The following is a 15,835-nucleotide window of genomic DNA, read 5'->3' as shown; positions in this document are numbered from 1 at the left end:
GTGCCCAAGGGGTTCTTGGCTGTTGGAAGCCATTTCTTCGTTTCTCTTCTGCCAAGCCAGCTCATACCTCCCACATGACCATTCACACACCCCTCCAAAAACTTGCAAACACATCCTGCAACCTCACTTGATTCATGTTGTGAACAGTAAATCCAGTGCAGCACAAGGTGGCATCTCCCCCTGACTTGCTGCTACAAGCCTACCCTTCTGCCAGCCAAGCTCTAGAAAAATAACAGCCAGTTAAGAGACTTATACTGGTGGGTTAATGACTAAAACTGGGTTATGCCAGCCTGTAAAGGGACTAAACATAACCATCCCAAGTCTGACAACACTACTTAGTTGAATGCAACAACTTAGTAACCACCAGTAAGAAGTTAGGATGGACTTGACACAGCCACAGCTCCTAGTGAACAGATAAACACATTCAAGACCCATCAGAACTGAAGGAAAGTACTGATTTTTCTTTTTAAACAGCAGTTAATAAAAGGTTAGAGCTGTTTCCACAGACCTGCAAAAGAGGTGCTCCCTCCCCATTTTTGCACAGGGAATAAATGTCAGGCAATAAACACTGGCTATTTTTGCATGGGAATGATGTGCTGTACAAGAAAGCACCAAGTAGAGGACTGAATAAAACAGTCTCTTCTCCTCTACAGTTACCATGACCAGAGCATACTTTACTCTGCTAAAAAACCCCACATGATACAAGAAGTTTTGCAGTTTGCTATTTCCAACTTTCATTTATGAAAGTCACAGTGGGAACAAGTCCTGGGAACAGGAGCAACACTTCTAAAAGACTAATCAGTTCTGGAAAACAACCCAACTTGAAACACGCAAGAGCCTGTGGCAGGACCACTTAGCTCTTAATTCCTCAATGCAACTCAATCCTTAAAATGGATTCCCTTGAAATCAGGCAGCATAAGCACATACTGAAGGACAAGATGCCCTCTAGTGGGAATGAGATGGGAGTTTCACTTGCGAGAGCCACAAAACTAAACCTGGTTTAGCCAACAGGCATGTGTATAAACCCTCAGAAGAGCAGGATTTTTCTCCCATCCACAGAACGTGTTACAAACGCATCAGTTTGCAGCCACAGGTGCATGAAGTGACTGCATACAGCTACCACTGCAATTTTAGGTTTCTTTGAACTAGAAAAGTCATAAAAGCCAAAATTTAACATACAACTAGGATTTACACAGGAACTGTTAAAAATGACACTCGTAACAGGAAAAGATCTCTTCAATAGCAAGGCTGTTGGACTAAAATGCCATTCAATGAGGGTGGGATAAAGGGGAAATATAATTCCCAAACACAGAATAGAAGCCTGGCAGTCAAATCTAAACCACATTAGATTCTGGCAATTTAATAGCAGTAAGTGGAAAGCAGGAAGAGATGATTTTTGAGCCAAGTTATACTGCGGCTGGAAACACACACTGCAGATCATGCCACTGGTGCAAAGCTGATAAAGACAATCTGACACTGTTCAAGTATTTAAACATACCTCCTATTTTTGCAACAAGATTTCAGGAAGGCATTCCCTAGCTTTGATATGGGTCACAAGTTCACAGTACTTACTACATAAAGAATGACAATTCAGTATTCATCACTAATTGTACCAGTTCAATACTGATGAACTGGAACAACAGTCACCGAAAGATTTGATTTCCATTAGATTTTTTTGGCTCTCAGAGAACTGGGAGTGATTTTGAGTCCATGAGAATAATTGAAGGAATTAAAGAAACATAAATTACATTAGATAAGAGTTCAAAGAGTGCTCGACTTGGCTACACCGGGAGAATACGCTTGAGGATCACCACACAAGGCAGGAATAAAACACACTGCAGGAGCAGGAAGCTGAAGCTAGAAATAAAGAATAAGGTTATTTTTCTACCCAGGAGAAAAGCCTGTTCCAATCATAGCAGTGTCACCATCAGTGCTTAATAGTCAGATCAGATGATCAGAACAGTAATGCCACCTACATGCAAAGATCAAAAGAACAGCAGAACTATGAAAGCATTCTGAAGTTTGCAGACTGTTTCTACTCCACAGCACCCCCTTTTTGGGGAGCTTTTATTTACTTTTTTATGGAACCCAAGGGCTTTTCATAATCTTAATAGCTGCTCTCCAATCTGCATTTGCTTTGAGATGAGTAACCCTCACTGCCCTTACGTGCCAGAGGAGGTTCTAGTCTTTCACAGGAAGTTGCTGTGAAGGAAGACAAACCTAAGAACTCTGCTCCTTAAACATCACTGCCCATCCTCTGCTCTTCTTTATCAAGAGAAACCAGAAACTTGCATTGACATCCAGCACCTTAGAAAATTATTTTAGTTACATAAAGGCAGCAGGGCCAACAGCTTTTATTTAGAACTCAATATTAGTGCCTTAACTTGCAAAGTTTGCAGGAATTAACTGCAAGCTCTAACTACTCTGCCTTTTCTGCCTGGCATTCAGCTGGAACAGACAGCATCTGCTGCAGAGGGCAGAAAGAATGATATACCAAGCTCCAGCCCAGTACCTCTGATCTGCTTTACTAGCCCGCAGGAAGCAGTCTTCATGAAAAGCTAGAAAAATTCAATTTAATAAGCTATCTACATTGGAAACAGTGCTTGAGAATGTATACATTTCCAAAATACTACAACGGCCCTAAAAATTCTTACCAGTAAGCGGAAGAAAAGCCATGTTTAGGCTCAAGAAGCTAACATGCACAAAACAGGACTATCAAACTCAAAGAATCTTGCATGGACGAGAAAGCACCTTTTCCTATCCAGTTCTACCAACAAGCAGCACTAATCACTTTGACAAGAACAGGTAACAGAAGGACATGACATTTGGAAGCTAAAGGGAAAAAAGAATAAGAAAACATTTATACTCCTAAATATAAAATCTACTCCAAAAACAAGCCCACCTGGGCAAGTCACGCCAATGTCAAAGCTAATTCCAGAAGCTGAAAACAGCAGTTACTAGATGAAAAACCAGGATCATGGTACAGAATTGCAACTGGTTGATTCAGATTTTCCTCTTTTGTTAAATTTTCCTAGTTTTCTCATTAAGACCTCATCCTTTTGGTTTGCTGGAATGCATCTGACTCCTCCTGTAGGCTTATTCAGAAACAAAGGCCATATCCATTTTACTGCATATCTCAAGAACAGTGAATACAAGCCAAGAGACATTACAGATAACAGCTATGCTCACCTGCAACAGGGGCAGTTTCAGCACCTGACCTTTTTGCTTTTTGACAGTGGGCAGAGGAGGAGTAATCAGAAGAGAAGGGTTTCTCACCTCTGTGTGAGAATCAGTGTTGGAGCTAACATAAAGCAAAGCATGATTTTGGGAGTGAAAAAGGTCCCCCTGGCAGACTTAACCCAGTGCCTTTCTGGAAAGGCAGCAAGGGATAGAGAAACAGTCCTGGGACTTGAGAACTATTTATATCAACATGTGGAAAGGTCCAGTTTCTCTGTGATCTTAACTTGCCTTGATAATGTTGAAGAAGTCTGTACATCCTAACATCCCACACCTTCACTGTGTTGTCTGTACCAGCCGCAGCAATGCAGGTACCACTGGGATGAAAATCCACATGATTCACAAACCTGTAAATTGCAGTTAAATCCAGCTGTTTACATTCAACTCTTGCTAAAGCTCAAAAAGGTCTTTTTAAGAAGCAAAGCTACATCATGATGCATTGAACGTAATAGGAACAAGGAGATAACCCAAAAATTTATATAGCTGAATTTCACTTAAGACCTTCCTTATAACCCAAAGTAGACTGCTGGATTAAATCTAAGCAGACCATCTTCAAGGTTTTGCATGATAGGTGTAGGAGCTGTAGCTACAAGCCTCCTGAAATCTGATGGATCCAACTGTCACAACAACATTTTCAAGTGTAAATTTAATCTTCGTAAAATTTATATTTTCTATTAAATTAACAGAATTTCTAGAGCAGTGCCTACAAGACTGAACACATATTTTCTTTGCTTAACTGATTTTAAGCTGGAACTTACTGACTTTGTGCCTAAAATCATAAATTATCACTTGGAAGGTAGCGAGGCCGAGATCTAATTCCTATCTGGACCCGTATGCTATCCATTTTTATTTTGAACACACAAGTACACTAAAACCTTCCGAACCTTCAGTGAAGAGCATCTTAGCCAATCCACACAAGGAATGACACAGAATTAATTATCCTTTCAGTGTTCTTAGAACAAACACTGAGGAAGTTGAGATATTTCAACAGGTTCTTAAGAGCACTAGAAAAATGTCTGAATTTGTCTTACCATCATTGTATATTACCTGGAAATAACACAACTTTGTACTTAACAAAAATCAGTGCAGCAAGAAATTAGGCAGATTCCAGTCTCAGATCTCTAAGGGCTTGGTTTGTGATTCTGGACAAATTAACTTCTGCCATAGATCAATATTCTCCATGGGAAAAAAAAGACCCCAAAATTCTAATTCAACAGCTGCTTTTCTGAATGTAAAGTGAGTTTTGCAATAACCCTGTTATTCAAAAATGTGAGGATGAAACAGACCATTCAAGTAACATTGCTCAGTACACTTTTGCTCTTTTAAGTTACTTCAACTCAAGAGCAAACCAAAAGAACTCAACATAGCTAGAAGAAGAAATAAAAAAGTTAAGCATCTCCACAAATAAGTAACCATAAAGAAACTAATGCGTGACATGTTGGACAGCTACTGAAATATAACCCTCAAGGTTCTGATCTGGAGAAATCATTAAAGGGTCAAAGCAATCCTGGAAGCTCTTTTTGAATCTCATCCTCTACTGGCTGTCTTTGTAATAGGTGCTAATGATTTTGTTTAGGAGGTAGAAATGTTGGACAGGGCAAGGGCCTCTGACTGCAGTCACCAAAGCAGCTGTACATTCACTAGGCAGCCCCATTTCAGAGATCACAGAAGGCTGGTCCTTGTGCACCGCCAGGTACTTACCCCCCATGCTCACAGAAGGAGTGTATACATTCTCTGCTGGTTTTATCCCACAGTTTGATAGTTTTATCATCGCTGGCTGACACTATCAACCGTCCATCAGGAGAGAATCTAAGATAAGAGTTACAGCGATTAAGAAATGCATGTGGTCAACTGGATTTGGTCAGCTGTGAAGGTATGTTGGTAAACACACCTTACTCTTCATGAAGTCACACTGGCATCAATAAGATTAAAAATCCAGTCACTGTAAATTGAGGAAAGAAAAAAAGCAAGCCATAAGTCCTCATCTATCCCTAATGCCACAAGCACATAAAATAATTCTCAGGAACATCTTGAGTCCAATTTAAGTTCTCCTGTCCTACTTGTTTCAATTTCAGTGTACCTCAAATTATTTCTCTACCCTAATTCAAAACAATTGACACCTTTGCCACAAGCATTCAGAGCAATATAATTACTCTCAAGATAACAGCTACAGCAGGAGAAGCTTCAGCATTCAAGTGCCTTAGAAGAATGTATTAAGCTCCTATCTCAATATTTCCTGTACAAGACAGATCAGTATGTCTTCAGAGGTATATATTTTACAGGATCAGGACTTGAGTACCTAACTAGAGATCATCATCATTCATATCAGAAAAATGTTCTTTCTGCTCTGTTGTGGGCAGGTACTACCTGCCACTGCCACATTCAAGAAGTATAATGAACTTTTCCCCTACAAAGAAGCCTACAGAAGTGGGTTTGTCCTAGGTGCATATATACATAAAAACTCACAAGACACTTGAATCATCCTGAATACAAATGTGTTGAGAAGACCTTTATAGTCAGTCTCTGCTTTGAAGGATAAATCCCCATCTGTCAGAAAGCTGTACTCACCTGGCACACCGAACCCAGTTTATGTGTTGACTGAGTGAGAATAGAAACTTCTGCCTGTGAACTGTCCACACTTTGACTGTTTTGTCATCGGAAGCTGTAACTAAGGACTGGCCATCACTGGAGAAATTAACACTTCTTACAGTTGCTGTATGAGCCTTGAACACAGTAGATTCTCCTTTGCTATAGAGAAGGAAAGAACACTTTAAAATCACACAGAAGGGGAGCAAAGATATTATGTACCTGAAAACACAAAGCTTCTGTTTGTGTTAACCACTTCTGTAAGAACTGCATGTGCTTACATTAGGAAGTAAACATTGATCAACCCCAAACAAACTGATGCTTTGTGAGCTATACAGGATACATAAGTAAAACCAGTTGTTCCAGTTCAATCAGAAACCAGAACCCAATCCAACAGGAAATCCATGTTACCTATAAAGGGAAAAAAATGCTATTGCTTATTTGCTTAACCATTTAAAACAGTATTTATGGAAACATCAATACAGAAGATGCTGAGATTCTGTACTGTCACCAGGTTCTTTGCTGCAGGCAAGTGAGAAGGGAGGTAAGTGTTTTCAGAGTTCATCTAGATGAAGCCAAGCAGGCAACTGCCTCACAACTGTCCCTGTACTGGCCCATACTCCAGCTGAATGCTTTCGATGCAGCATCACAGAAGAAATAACACAACTGAATTCAGCATGCCTGATATTGTACAACTCTGAGCAAGCCATCATTCACCCAGCCAGGCAAGACGAAAGATGACATACAGTTATTCCTTTTTACCCATAATTTCCAAATGAATGCAAGAGGCATTCCTCTGGCAAATAAATGCAAGGCATGCTTAGAGATCCAACAGGTCTCTTGGTATGGGATTCTTGGCCCAAAATACAACTCCAGCATGTACTGTACTACCAGGAGCTCCATATCCATGGACAGAAGAGAACAAGAGAAAGACATGGTGGTTTGCTCTCTTCTCCATTAAGATTTAACAGGCTTCATACTGAGACTACTAAAACTGTAAAGGCCAGGAAATCAAAATACTATATACCTTCAGCAATATTCCCTCCCTCCTCAGAAAAGGTCACAGCTGCCAAGCTTTATTTAATCCTTTATCTGCCAGAAGGCAAGGAACAGTAAAAGTTACCCCTCAGAAAAGTTTTCCTTCTGTCCAAAACCACAGAACATCCCCAAATCTGATAAACATTCATGAAGAAAACAAAGTTATGTCAGCATGGCTTAAAATAAACAAATCCCAAGGACAGAAATCACGTGCCAGGAAGGTGTTAACTCCTTCAGTAATATAATACCCTTGAAAGGCACCACAAGTTTTCAGAGTTTTTGGAAGCAGTGTCCTCACCCATAGACCATGGGGCTGTTTCTCCCTCCCCTTTTATTGACATGGCAACACTGGTAAGCTGAAGGTGTCAAACCTGATGTTGATCAACGAGGACTTTTTGTTATATTTATGTTTCAGCATCTTGCTTAACACTGCCAGGGAAGCAAAGGATGGATTTGCTAGGAGAAAGACAGACTGGAAGAAAAGGGAAAAGTCCAGCAGTTCACCACTGGTGAGTTACATGAGTGACCTCTTAAACAGCACAGGAAGTAAATACTAAGCTTTGCAAAGGATTTTAGTTTTGTTTCCAGTGCAATTTCAAAACCAAAATACCTCTCCTTTATAACAGCTGTCACATAAAATGGTTTTTCTGTCCCTCAAACAGATCCCAGTCCCATAGCTGGGAAACTGCTATCAAGAAGCAAGGAGAAATCCCAACCCATAGGTAAAACACCACAAGAGACATTGAAGGGAATAAATACTTACACACTGGGAACCCATAAACGGACTGTTTTGTCTCTAGAGCCTGAAGCTACAAGGTGACCAGAAGGTGAAAACTGAACACACATCACTGCATCTTTGTGGCCCACAAAGCGATAGGCTCTCATCTGAGGTTTCATGCTCCAGATCATCAGACACGAATCCATCGAGCCACTTGCTGAAATACAAAGTAAAAACAAAGCCACACAAAACCAAACTTGCATTAATTCCCCTCCACTTATACTGAAACTACATTTCATACTCAGTTCACTATCACAGCTTCCAGAATCTCAAGCACCTTGTCCTCAAAGCTTCACCAATGCATTGCATATTGTATATTTCACTGTTAATTCAAACAAAGTTAGTCATGCATTGGCTTGGACTGACAATTTACTTCCAAGAGTCAGGTCATGCAACAGCTGCAGAAGCAAAAGCCACACAAGTTGCAAAACTTCTTCCAGATAAACACACACTAAGGAAACACAGAAGAAGTCATGAACAAAGGTGTTCACATCACTTTTTTAACTGGGAAGCAAGGACAGCTATCAGCTGCAAGAGATTCAATATCATGTAACACACTACAGATTAAGCAGAGAAGTGGTGCAAGTTGGTGACTTGCAAGTTGGCAACTCAGCCACATCACCCTCCCATGCATCTCCCTTACTGCAAAACGTTGATCAAATTCAGCTCAGCAGTTCTTATATATATGAAAAATACAAGTTTGCAACACAACTAGAGCAGTGTTCAGTTTGCTGTTACTAGGCAAGTTCTGCAGGACTTGATGGCTTTAAGGACGTGCAGATGGAGATGCAGTCCCTCCATCTACTCACACTGACTCTTTAACTCATGCTGACTTCTATACTCACTTGTGGGAATGAAAACACAAACAACTAAACAACAACAACCACAACTTGCCTTTACTCTTGGGCTTCTGAGAACGGAGTGGAAGAGGCCAAAGGTATGCTCCAAAGACAGGAAGGAAGAGAAAGGGCTGGAGGGAGACCCCAGAGGGCAAACACTGTACTTATGGGAAGGTGGCCATTCCTTAAGACAGATGCTGTTTTTTCAAGATCACCCTCAGCAGCAAGAGCAAAGGGGCACTTAAGCTACACCCCCTCTCTATCTGACAGGAGCCATATCAGTCCCTACCAAGAATACCAGGTAACAGGCTTCCTAAACACAAGAGTAAATTCTACTTCAGTCTCAAACTCCCCTGCCCAGGTTCCATCACCAACTCAGAGCAGTGAAAATCACCCTAGTGATCTGAAAGAGTAAACATATGCCTGTGGTAACTTAGTCTCAAACAAATACCTCTTCAAATCAATTTTAATGCCTAAATAACAGAAAACTTTGTAGATTTTTCCACAGGCAAATACAGAATATACGCATCTTAGCCTGCCAACAAACCCAAGCTGCTTCTGTATCTCTTTACCCAAGTGCTAAGTGGGGCACATCTTCAGGGACAGCTTATGATGTTCTTAGAAAGGAAAAAAAAAAGAGCAATTTAATGGTAGGTTTTGACACAGCAGGATCATGATTACAAGCATATTTCACTTCATTAGTGATATGGCAAAATACCAAACAGATTTTGCTGGAAATGTCCTATTTCACAGTTATTTCAACACAAAAAAATAGTCATCCCTCTTCTTGTCATTGATTTGGGATTCATATATGCATTAATACCTGTTTGGAATGGGCATGTTCCCTAAGGGAAAAAAGTCCTTACTTATTTGTCAGTTCAGTTGTTTCTGTTTGGGTTTGTATTTCCTACAGACAACACATTTCCTTATGGATATTAAAATTTAAGGGGGGACAACTGTGTAAAAGTAGATAGAGCTGCAGTTCAGCGTCAAAAGGTTTGAATGTTAGTCACAAACACACTAAGTGATTATCTCGCGAGGACAGTAAGTTGCAGTGTGACAGCTTCCCCCAGACTGAAGTTAAAAAACTCAAGGAAAAGAATTCTCTGATACCTCAATAAAGCACTTCAGTGTGATGCTGCTTATATGTGACTTGTTGGCAATAACAATTATAATTGCTGGACTGGGCAAGCACTCTAATGGAACAAAGACCAAGTCCTCTAGGTTTGGTTGTTTTATTTTGCAGGGCAGAAATAGGGGGAAAAAAGAACTTCAAAATCTCCTAAGTCTGACCAGCAGTACCTTAAAAAGAAAAATCCTCGGAATTTTTTCCCTTTCTTATCTGACGTAATTTATCAAAAATACTAGAACAATCTATTTCACCACCCAGATGAAGGCAACAAAAGCCCCTATACTACTTCTGAAAAGCCATTTAAAAGTAACACTAAATTACATTCAAAGCACCCTTGCTAAACAAAGATCTGCACTGACTGGATAAAGATTTAGGAATACACAAACAGAATCACAGGGACAGAGCAGAGCCAGCTCTTGCTCTGCAATCAAAACACAGGAAATGGAAAGGAAAAGAGAGCAGACAGTAAAAACAGCAACAGTGAGGAAGGATCCAAGACAAGTTTGATTCCTTTTCATTTCCTTACAGTTTCCAGAGCATCATGTAGGTTGCAAGATCCAAAACAGGATTATGACCCACCAGACAGCTGCATTCCCATGTACTCATGCCTACTGTGCCCAATGCCTCAAAACTACCATTTCTGCCTTATCTTCTCTGTGAGTTGAAGCAATGTCCACCATGCCACACAGCAACTTCACTAAGAGCCAAAACCCCTCCTGGTTCCTACCTCAATGGACACACAGTGGGTTACTGAATAGTAACTAGAACACAAGCCTTGGCATGACCACAAATAGCTAATGGGGAGAAATGAAAGATGGAGAAGAAATAGTAAAATTCTGCCTTAAGCTGCCTTACTGCTTGGTAAGGCCAAGTATGGGAAACAATAAGCAATGGTAGATGTCCCTAAAGCTCTAGCAGGATGCACACTATCTGCCACCCTATGGTTCAACAACAGCGCTCATTTTCAAAGCACATAGAGAGGTTCACCCTGAAAATCTCTTCACCATGAAAACAAGTTCTTTTCTCTTGTAAAGCTCAGTACCTCCACTCCTCCCTCTGTTTAACTAAAGCAGATAACCTCTTTACCGTCTTGGCTATCAAAACACGGAGACAATTTACCCAATTGTTTCTTATTGAGACTGAAGTCCACACTAGTGACAGCATCTCTGTGGCCTTTGAAGTGTCTCTCCAGGGACGGATCTTCCTAGAAGACAATAATGTTGAAGCACTATAGATTAATAATCACCTTTGCACAAAAAAAACTATTGTTACTTCTATGACAAGTAAGCCAGGCCACATACTCATTGACCCCACAAAACCAGGTAGAGACACGAACACCGTGCAACACAAAATGTACAACACATGTATCAACAAACTTGAAGAGCAAACGATCCAAGCTGATAACCCCCCTGGACCTTTGGTGACTTGCATGAGTGATCCATGCATTTTTACAACATGCCACTGGAACAGAGACCCCAAAGCTGACTTTGGAACAGATCAGCCGTGTGTCAATGACCACTTGAACAGGCAGTCAAGCTCAGCTTTACTGAGAGCTCCTCATCTCAGGCCAGGTGTAGCCAGGAGGCCACTGTTAGCACAGAAGGGACGCATTTGCAAGACTTAACACACCTGTTGAAACAGACATGTAGACTCAGAACTGCAGCAAAACAGACTGACCCCCTAGCCTTTCCTTAGGGCTATTTCCCTACCCAGCACCTTGCTGCAAAGGCCAAACAAAGCCTGAAGTCAGGGGAGAAAACAAATGAGAAGGGTAAAAAATAAACCAAATCAAACAAACACACCACACAGAGAACCACTACAACAGGCTGTAACACCTTAATATTGCCCAGATTTCAGAATAGGCTGATCAACCTTCAACCCCTGCTCTCATACACACAGCCTCTGCTTCCCCACCACAGCCTGCTCCCCCCAGGAGCTGACTGCGACTCCAACCTCCACAAACAAGCACCCAGCTCCAGAAGAATGGGGCTGACACCCTCCCACAACACCCATCACCAGCCCTCTCCAGATCCAGAGCACACCCACCACACGTACCTGCACTACCCCCCCCAGCCTGGAAGTACCCCCCCACAAGCACAGACCAATTCTGCTGCAACAGCACCCCAAGACCCAGCAGCATTGCGCTCCCCCAAGCCCAGTTCTGCCCCCAGCTCCAGCAGCACGATGCCAGCCCACAGCCCAAGCCCAGACAACCTTCTCCTGCGGAGCTTCCAGCACTAAGCCTCCCCTAAACCCAGAACTGTTTCCCACTACCCCAAGTCCCTGAGCTCCCACAGCCTCCCCCTGCACGGGTCAGCACCATGCCTGCCCTCTCCCCAGTGCCAGGACCCCCCCACACTGCCCCAGGCCGGAGCCCCCTCACCCTGCTGCCGGCAGCCATGGCACCTCCCGGGCCCACAGTTCAGGTCCCGCGCCTCCCGCAGCAACGGTTCCGCCCTCACAGGGACCGGAAGAGGAGGGCTGAGGCACTTCCGGCCGCGCCCGGGACTCGGTGCTGTCGGCTTTAGGAGCGCGGCTCCTTCCTCACACCTCACACCAGTCGGGCTGTGCAGCGGTACCGGTTGGAGGCGTTGGGACCGAGCTCCAAACAGACACCCGACCCGGTTCGGAATAGGACTCACAGGCCTGGCCGTGAAAGTCAGGTCCTCTGAATACGTCTGGTCTTGTCTGAGGGTGCTTGGTGGTGTTACGGGAGTCTCCTTCCCTCGCTGTGACAGCAGTCCTTAAAGTATTTAAGTGTTTTGGTTTTGTTAATGTGTATTAGTTAAAATTGTACGCTGGAATCTAAGTAAAGAGGAGAAGAAATTTTATTAGAAACTTCCATCTTGTTTGTACTTGAGTAAAACAAAGGGACAGCAGAAGCTTAGAGCGGTCTGTGAGGGATGAAGGGCACCCCAAAGAGAACACCAGTGTTCAGGTGCCTCTGATACACCATGGAAACACTCCCAGCATCGTGTGCAAACTGCAGCAAGACAAACTCCAGGGATGCTTGGATCAATAAGCAGAAGGGATGCTGCAGAAATAATACTTGCTTTGTCAAGTCTTCCCATGGTACAGTGACCAGTCAAATAGTGTTGTACCTTGAAAGGTGTAAGATCCCAATGTAAAGGCAAATTTGGGGTGCAGTGGTTTGGCTGGGGCACCTCACACATGCATAAGCAGCTGCCCATTACCTCCTGCCCTTTGAGTTCCTGGGTCTGAAAAGACATGTTCCTCCTTCAGACATGGCCTTTCTGCCCACATAGCTGTGGATCTTGGATATACATCTGAAGCAGTTTTCAGCGTTGCCTAAACTGTTCCTCATTAAATTCTTTGGCATTTGACAATTAGTTTTGGTATTTTTCCTTCCTCTGCACAGAAATAAACCAGAACACAAAAAAGACACTAAACATGCCCGAGATGCTACAGAAGCCAGGTTACAACCCACTTTAGAGAAACACAAAGACAAAAATCTGTTGTGGTGCCAATCACACTTGTTAAAGCAGGAAATGGGAACATTTGTTTTTATCACAGGATTCCACCACCAAAAACCCCCAGCCCACCTTCTAGATGATCCATTAGCAGCAGCCACAGATGGCTACTTCCCTTGCCAAGTCCTCAGCCTGCGGGTGGCACTGCCTAACACCAGCAGCCGGAGGAAAGGGCAGCCCGTATGCAAGACGTTCACGCCTGCAGCAATCCAGAGCAAGTGTCAAAAGAACGATAAGAATCTTCATGCCAAGTTCTTTGGAAGAAGAAGGGCCCTCGGGAGCAACAGGCACACATCAGGTCCTCTGGTGGAGAGGACAGGGTCCTAAGATAGCCCAGTTCAGCCAGGGCAGCACAGGCTCTGTCCCAACATCCGTATTGCTTTATGGCATTACCTGCTCCGGGGTTGGGCAGGACGGGATTTTCCCATCCATCAGAAAGCGCGGTCCTGGTCAGCCAGCCCCCTCCCAACGCCGCAGCAGGGAGAAGGACCTGAGAGCGTGCGTGGTCACTGTGCCACAGGCAGCACGGCTGTGTCATCACCGGCCAGGAGCCTGACGCCTGCTTTCCTTCAGATGACCACCTGAGGGCAGGCCGAGGCCTCTTCCAGCCTTGTTTTCTGAAGATACAGAAATAAGCAGGAGAATTGGATAAAACACAGCATGATTTCATTAAAGATGAATGATGCCAAACTAGCCAGCTCAATGTGAGTGAACGGTGTGCTGCTGTGGCAAAGAAAACCAACAGGGTGCTGAGGCATCACCAGCAGAGATGAAGTCATCATCCCACTCAGTGCTTGCCTGGTCATACCTGGAATAGTGTGTTCAGTTTTGGTCCCCGCTGTACAAGAAAGATGTGGACAGGCTGGAGAGGGTCCAGAGAAGGGCCACAAAGATGATCCAAGGATTGGGAAACCTGCTGAGGAGAGGCTGAGAGAGCTGAGTTTGTTCAGCCTTGAGAAAAGAAGGGTCAGGGGAGACTTTATCACCATGTTCCAGTATTTAGAGTGGCCACGAAGAAAATTGAGGCTCCGTTTTTACAAGGAGTCACATGGAAAGGACATGGTGTAATGAGCACAAGTTACTCCCAGGGAGATTCCAGTTGGACACTAGAGGAACATTTTTTCACAATGAGAACAATCACCCACTGGAATACTCTCCCCAGGGAAGTGGTGAATTCTCCAGAAATGGACACTTCTAAGATCTGTCTGGACAGGCCACTGGGACATCTAGCCTAGGTCATGCTTTGCTAAGACAGGTTGACTCAGATGATCTTTTTGATCCCTTCCAACCTGGTATTCCATGATTCTAAAACTCCTGGACATTATATAGTAATTCTCAGCAACTCCTGGAGTCATTTGTTTGACCATGAATCAGGAAGAGGCCGAAAAGCTCCAGGATCTGCCACCTCTGTTATAATGACAGAGCCTTGCATTGCCAGCCCTGCAGTTCCTGCACTGCAAGGCAGCACTCAGTCATGCTGAGCAGCATCAAAGCTAGTGCATAGCATTAGACCCACCCACAATTCAGGTGGGTTGTTCTTGCGTGAAATTACAGCTAACCTTTGACTTCAAGACCAATTCAGAAAGAGTAATCTAGCAAGTAAACTGAGTGTTTACCACTTCTATATTGCAAACCCCAGTTCTCACATGTGTTGTTAATCTTTAAACTGCTGAGCACACAGGTTTCTATACATAATTCTGCAGTTTTAAGAATATACCACCTGAGGGACACAGTACCAGGCTTCAGAAAGCCACAGTAAGACTGTTCCTGAAAAAGCTGAGGTGCTCAGCAAGACCAGTGGTAAGATGAGGTATTTGTCATCTACAGAGGAAGCATCAAGAGATGTGGACTTGCTCAAGGCAATGTGCACAAACTAAGATGGAGCCAGCAACTGCACCCAGGTATCCCATCACTAGCAGCACTCTCTGAAGAAGGTCACCCTGTCTCTATGACCACCATGATCCCAGCATGGGTCTTCTACAGCTATGTTGTGTCCCATCCCAGTACACCCTAGAGAGGGAGGCAGAGGCCTTGAGCAACCAGCCCTGCAATACTTTGGCATAAGTCACCCCAAATGGCTGAAATGGGACAGCCACCCTGTTATTGACACTTTTCATCCAGAGAACACAGCAGGGATTAGAAAGCCTACACAGACAGCTGCAAGAAGCCAGAAGCTGCAGGTGAAGATCAACATACATTCTCTGTACTTCCCTCATTGCTTCTGTGGAAGAAGGTAGCTACAGTTTAGGCACTGCAGAGGGCATCAGGTCCACCAAGGACCTCAGCTGATGGCAGCTACATGGTCCCATGACTTCCATGGAGAGATGCTGCTTTACATCAGCTGAAGATGTAGTTTGCTGCCACAGTGATTTTGTCTCTTACTAATGACTTTGTCTTCCCATCTGTGCCAAATTCATTTATTTATAGTACACAAGCTTTTTTCTCCCACCTGCCTTTGTGCTTGTTATCCTTTTTTTACAGAGTTAAGAAAAAGGTAGGGGAAAAATGTTTTTGTCAAGTAAATCTCTCACTGACCTAAATGGAAATTTGTTCAAACAAATTCAGAGAGAGAGCTTTGATCCTGTGTGAGTAAGAGGGGAAAGGGAAGGGGAGCAGACTCTGCTGCTATCAGAACTTACTTAACTGCTGGGTAACAACTAGGCAATGGAGCAAAAGCCGCATGAGTTTAAAAAGGAAGCTCAGCCAAAGGTCACCTGGCTGTCCTAGATGCCCA

At 43.4% G+C, this 15,835-nt stretch overlaps 1 protein-coding gene across 2 annotated transcripts in view; it reads right to left on the bottom strand.

The window, feature by feature from the left end:
- POC1A (POC1 centriolar protein A) overlaps positions 1-13,653 on the bottom strand; it is a 59,600-nt gene extending 45,947 nt beyond the window's left edge. Inside the window, exons 1-7 of one of the 2 annotated variants that reach the window (XM_034066511.1) lie at positions 13,495-13,653; positions 12,253-12,981; positions 10,730-10,814; positions 7,625-7,796; positions 5,806-5,985; positions 4,939-5,046; positions 3,469-3,584 (exon numbers count right to left, since the gene is read on the bottom strand). In XM_034066511.1, coding sequence (XP_033922402.1) covers positions 3,469-3,584; positions 4,939-5,046; positions 5,806-5,985; positions 7,625-7,785 — 565 coding nt within the window. In that variant the 5' untranslated portion in view covers positions 7,786-7,796; positions 10,730-10,814; positions 12,253-12,981; positions 13,495-13,653. Of the gene's footprint in view, positions 1-3,468; positions 3,585-4,938; positions 5,047-5,805; positions 5,986-7,624; positions 7,797-10,729; positions 10,815-11,993; positions 12,222-12,252; positions 12,982-13,494 lie in introns of those variants that run through there. The other variant, XM_005142258.3, reaches the window with a different exon arrangement.
- Between the last annotated feature and the right edge of the window lie 2,182 nt (positions 13,654-15,835).

The sequence above is a fragment of the Melopsittacus undulatus genome, chromosome 9, assembly GCF_012275295.1.
Source record: "Melopsittacus undulatus isolate bMelUnd1 chromosome 9, bMelUnd1.mat.Z, whole genome shotgun sequence".
Classification (NCBI taxonomy): Eukaryota; Metazoa; Chordata; class Aves; order Psittaciformes; family Psittaculidae; genus Melopsittacus; species Melopsittacus undulatus.
Note: the sequence above shows the minus strand (reverse complement) of the source record. Positions and strands in the feature narration are given on the sequence as shown.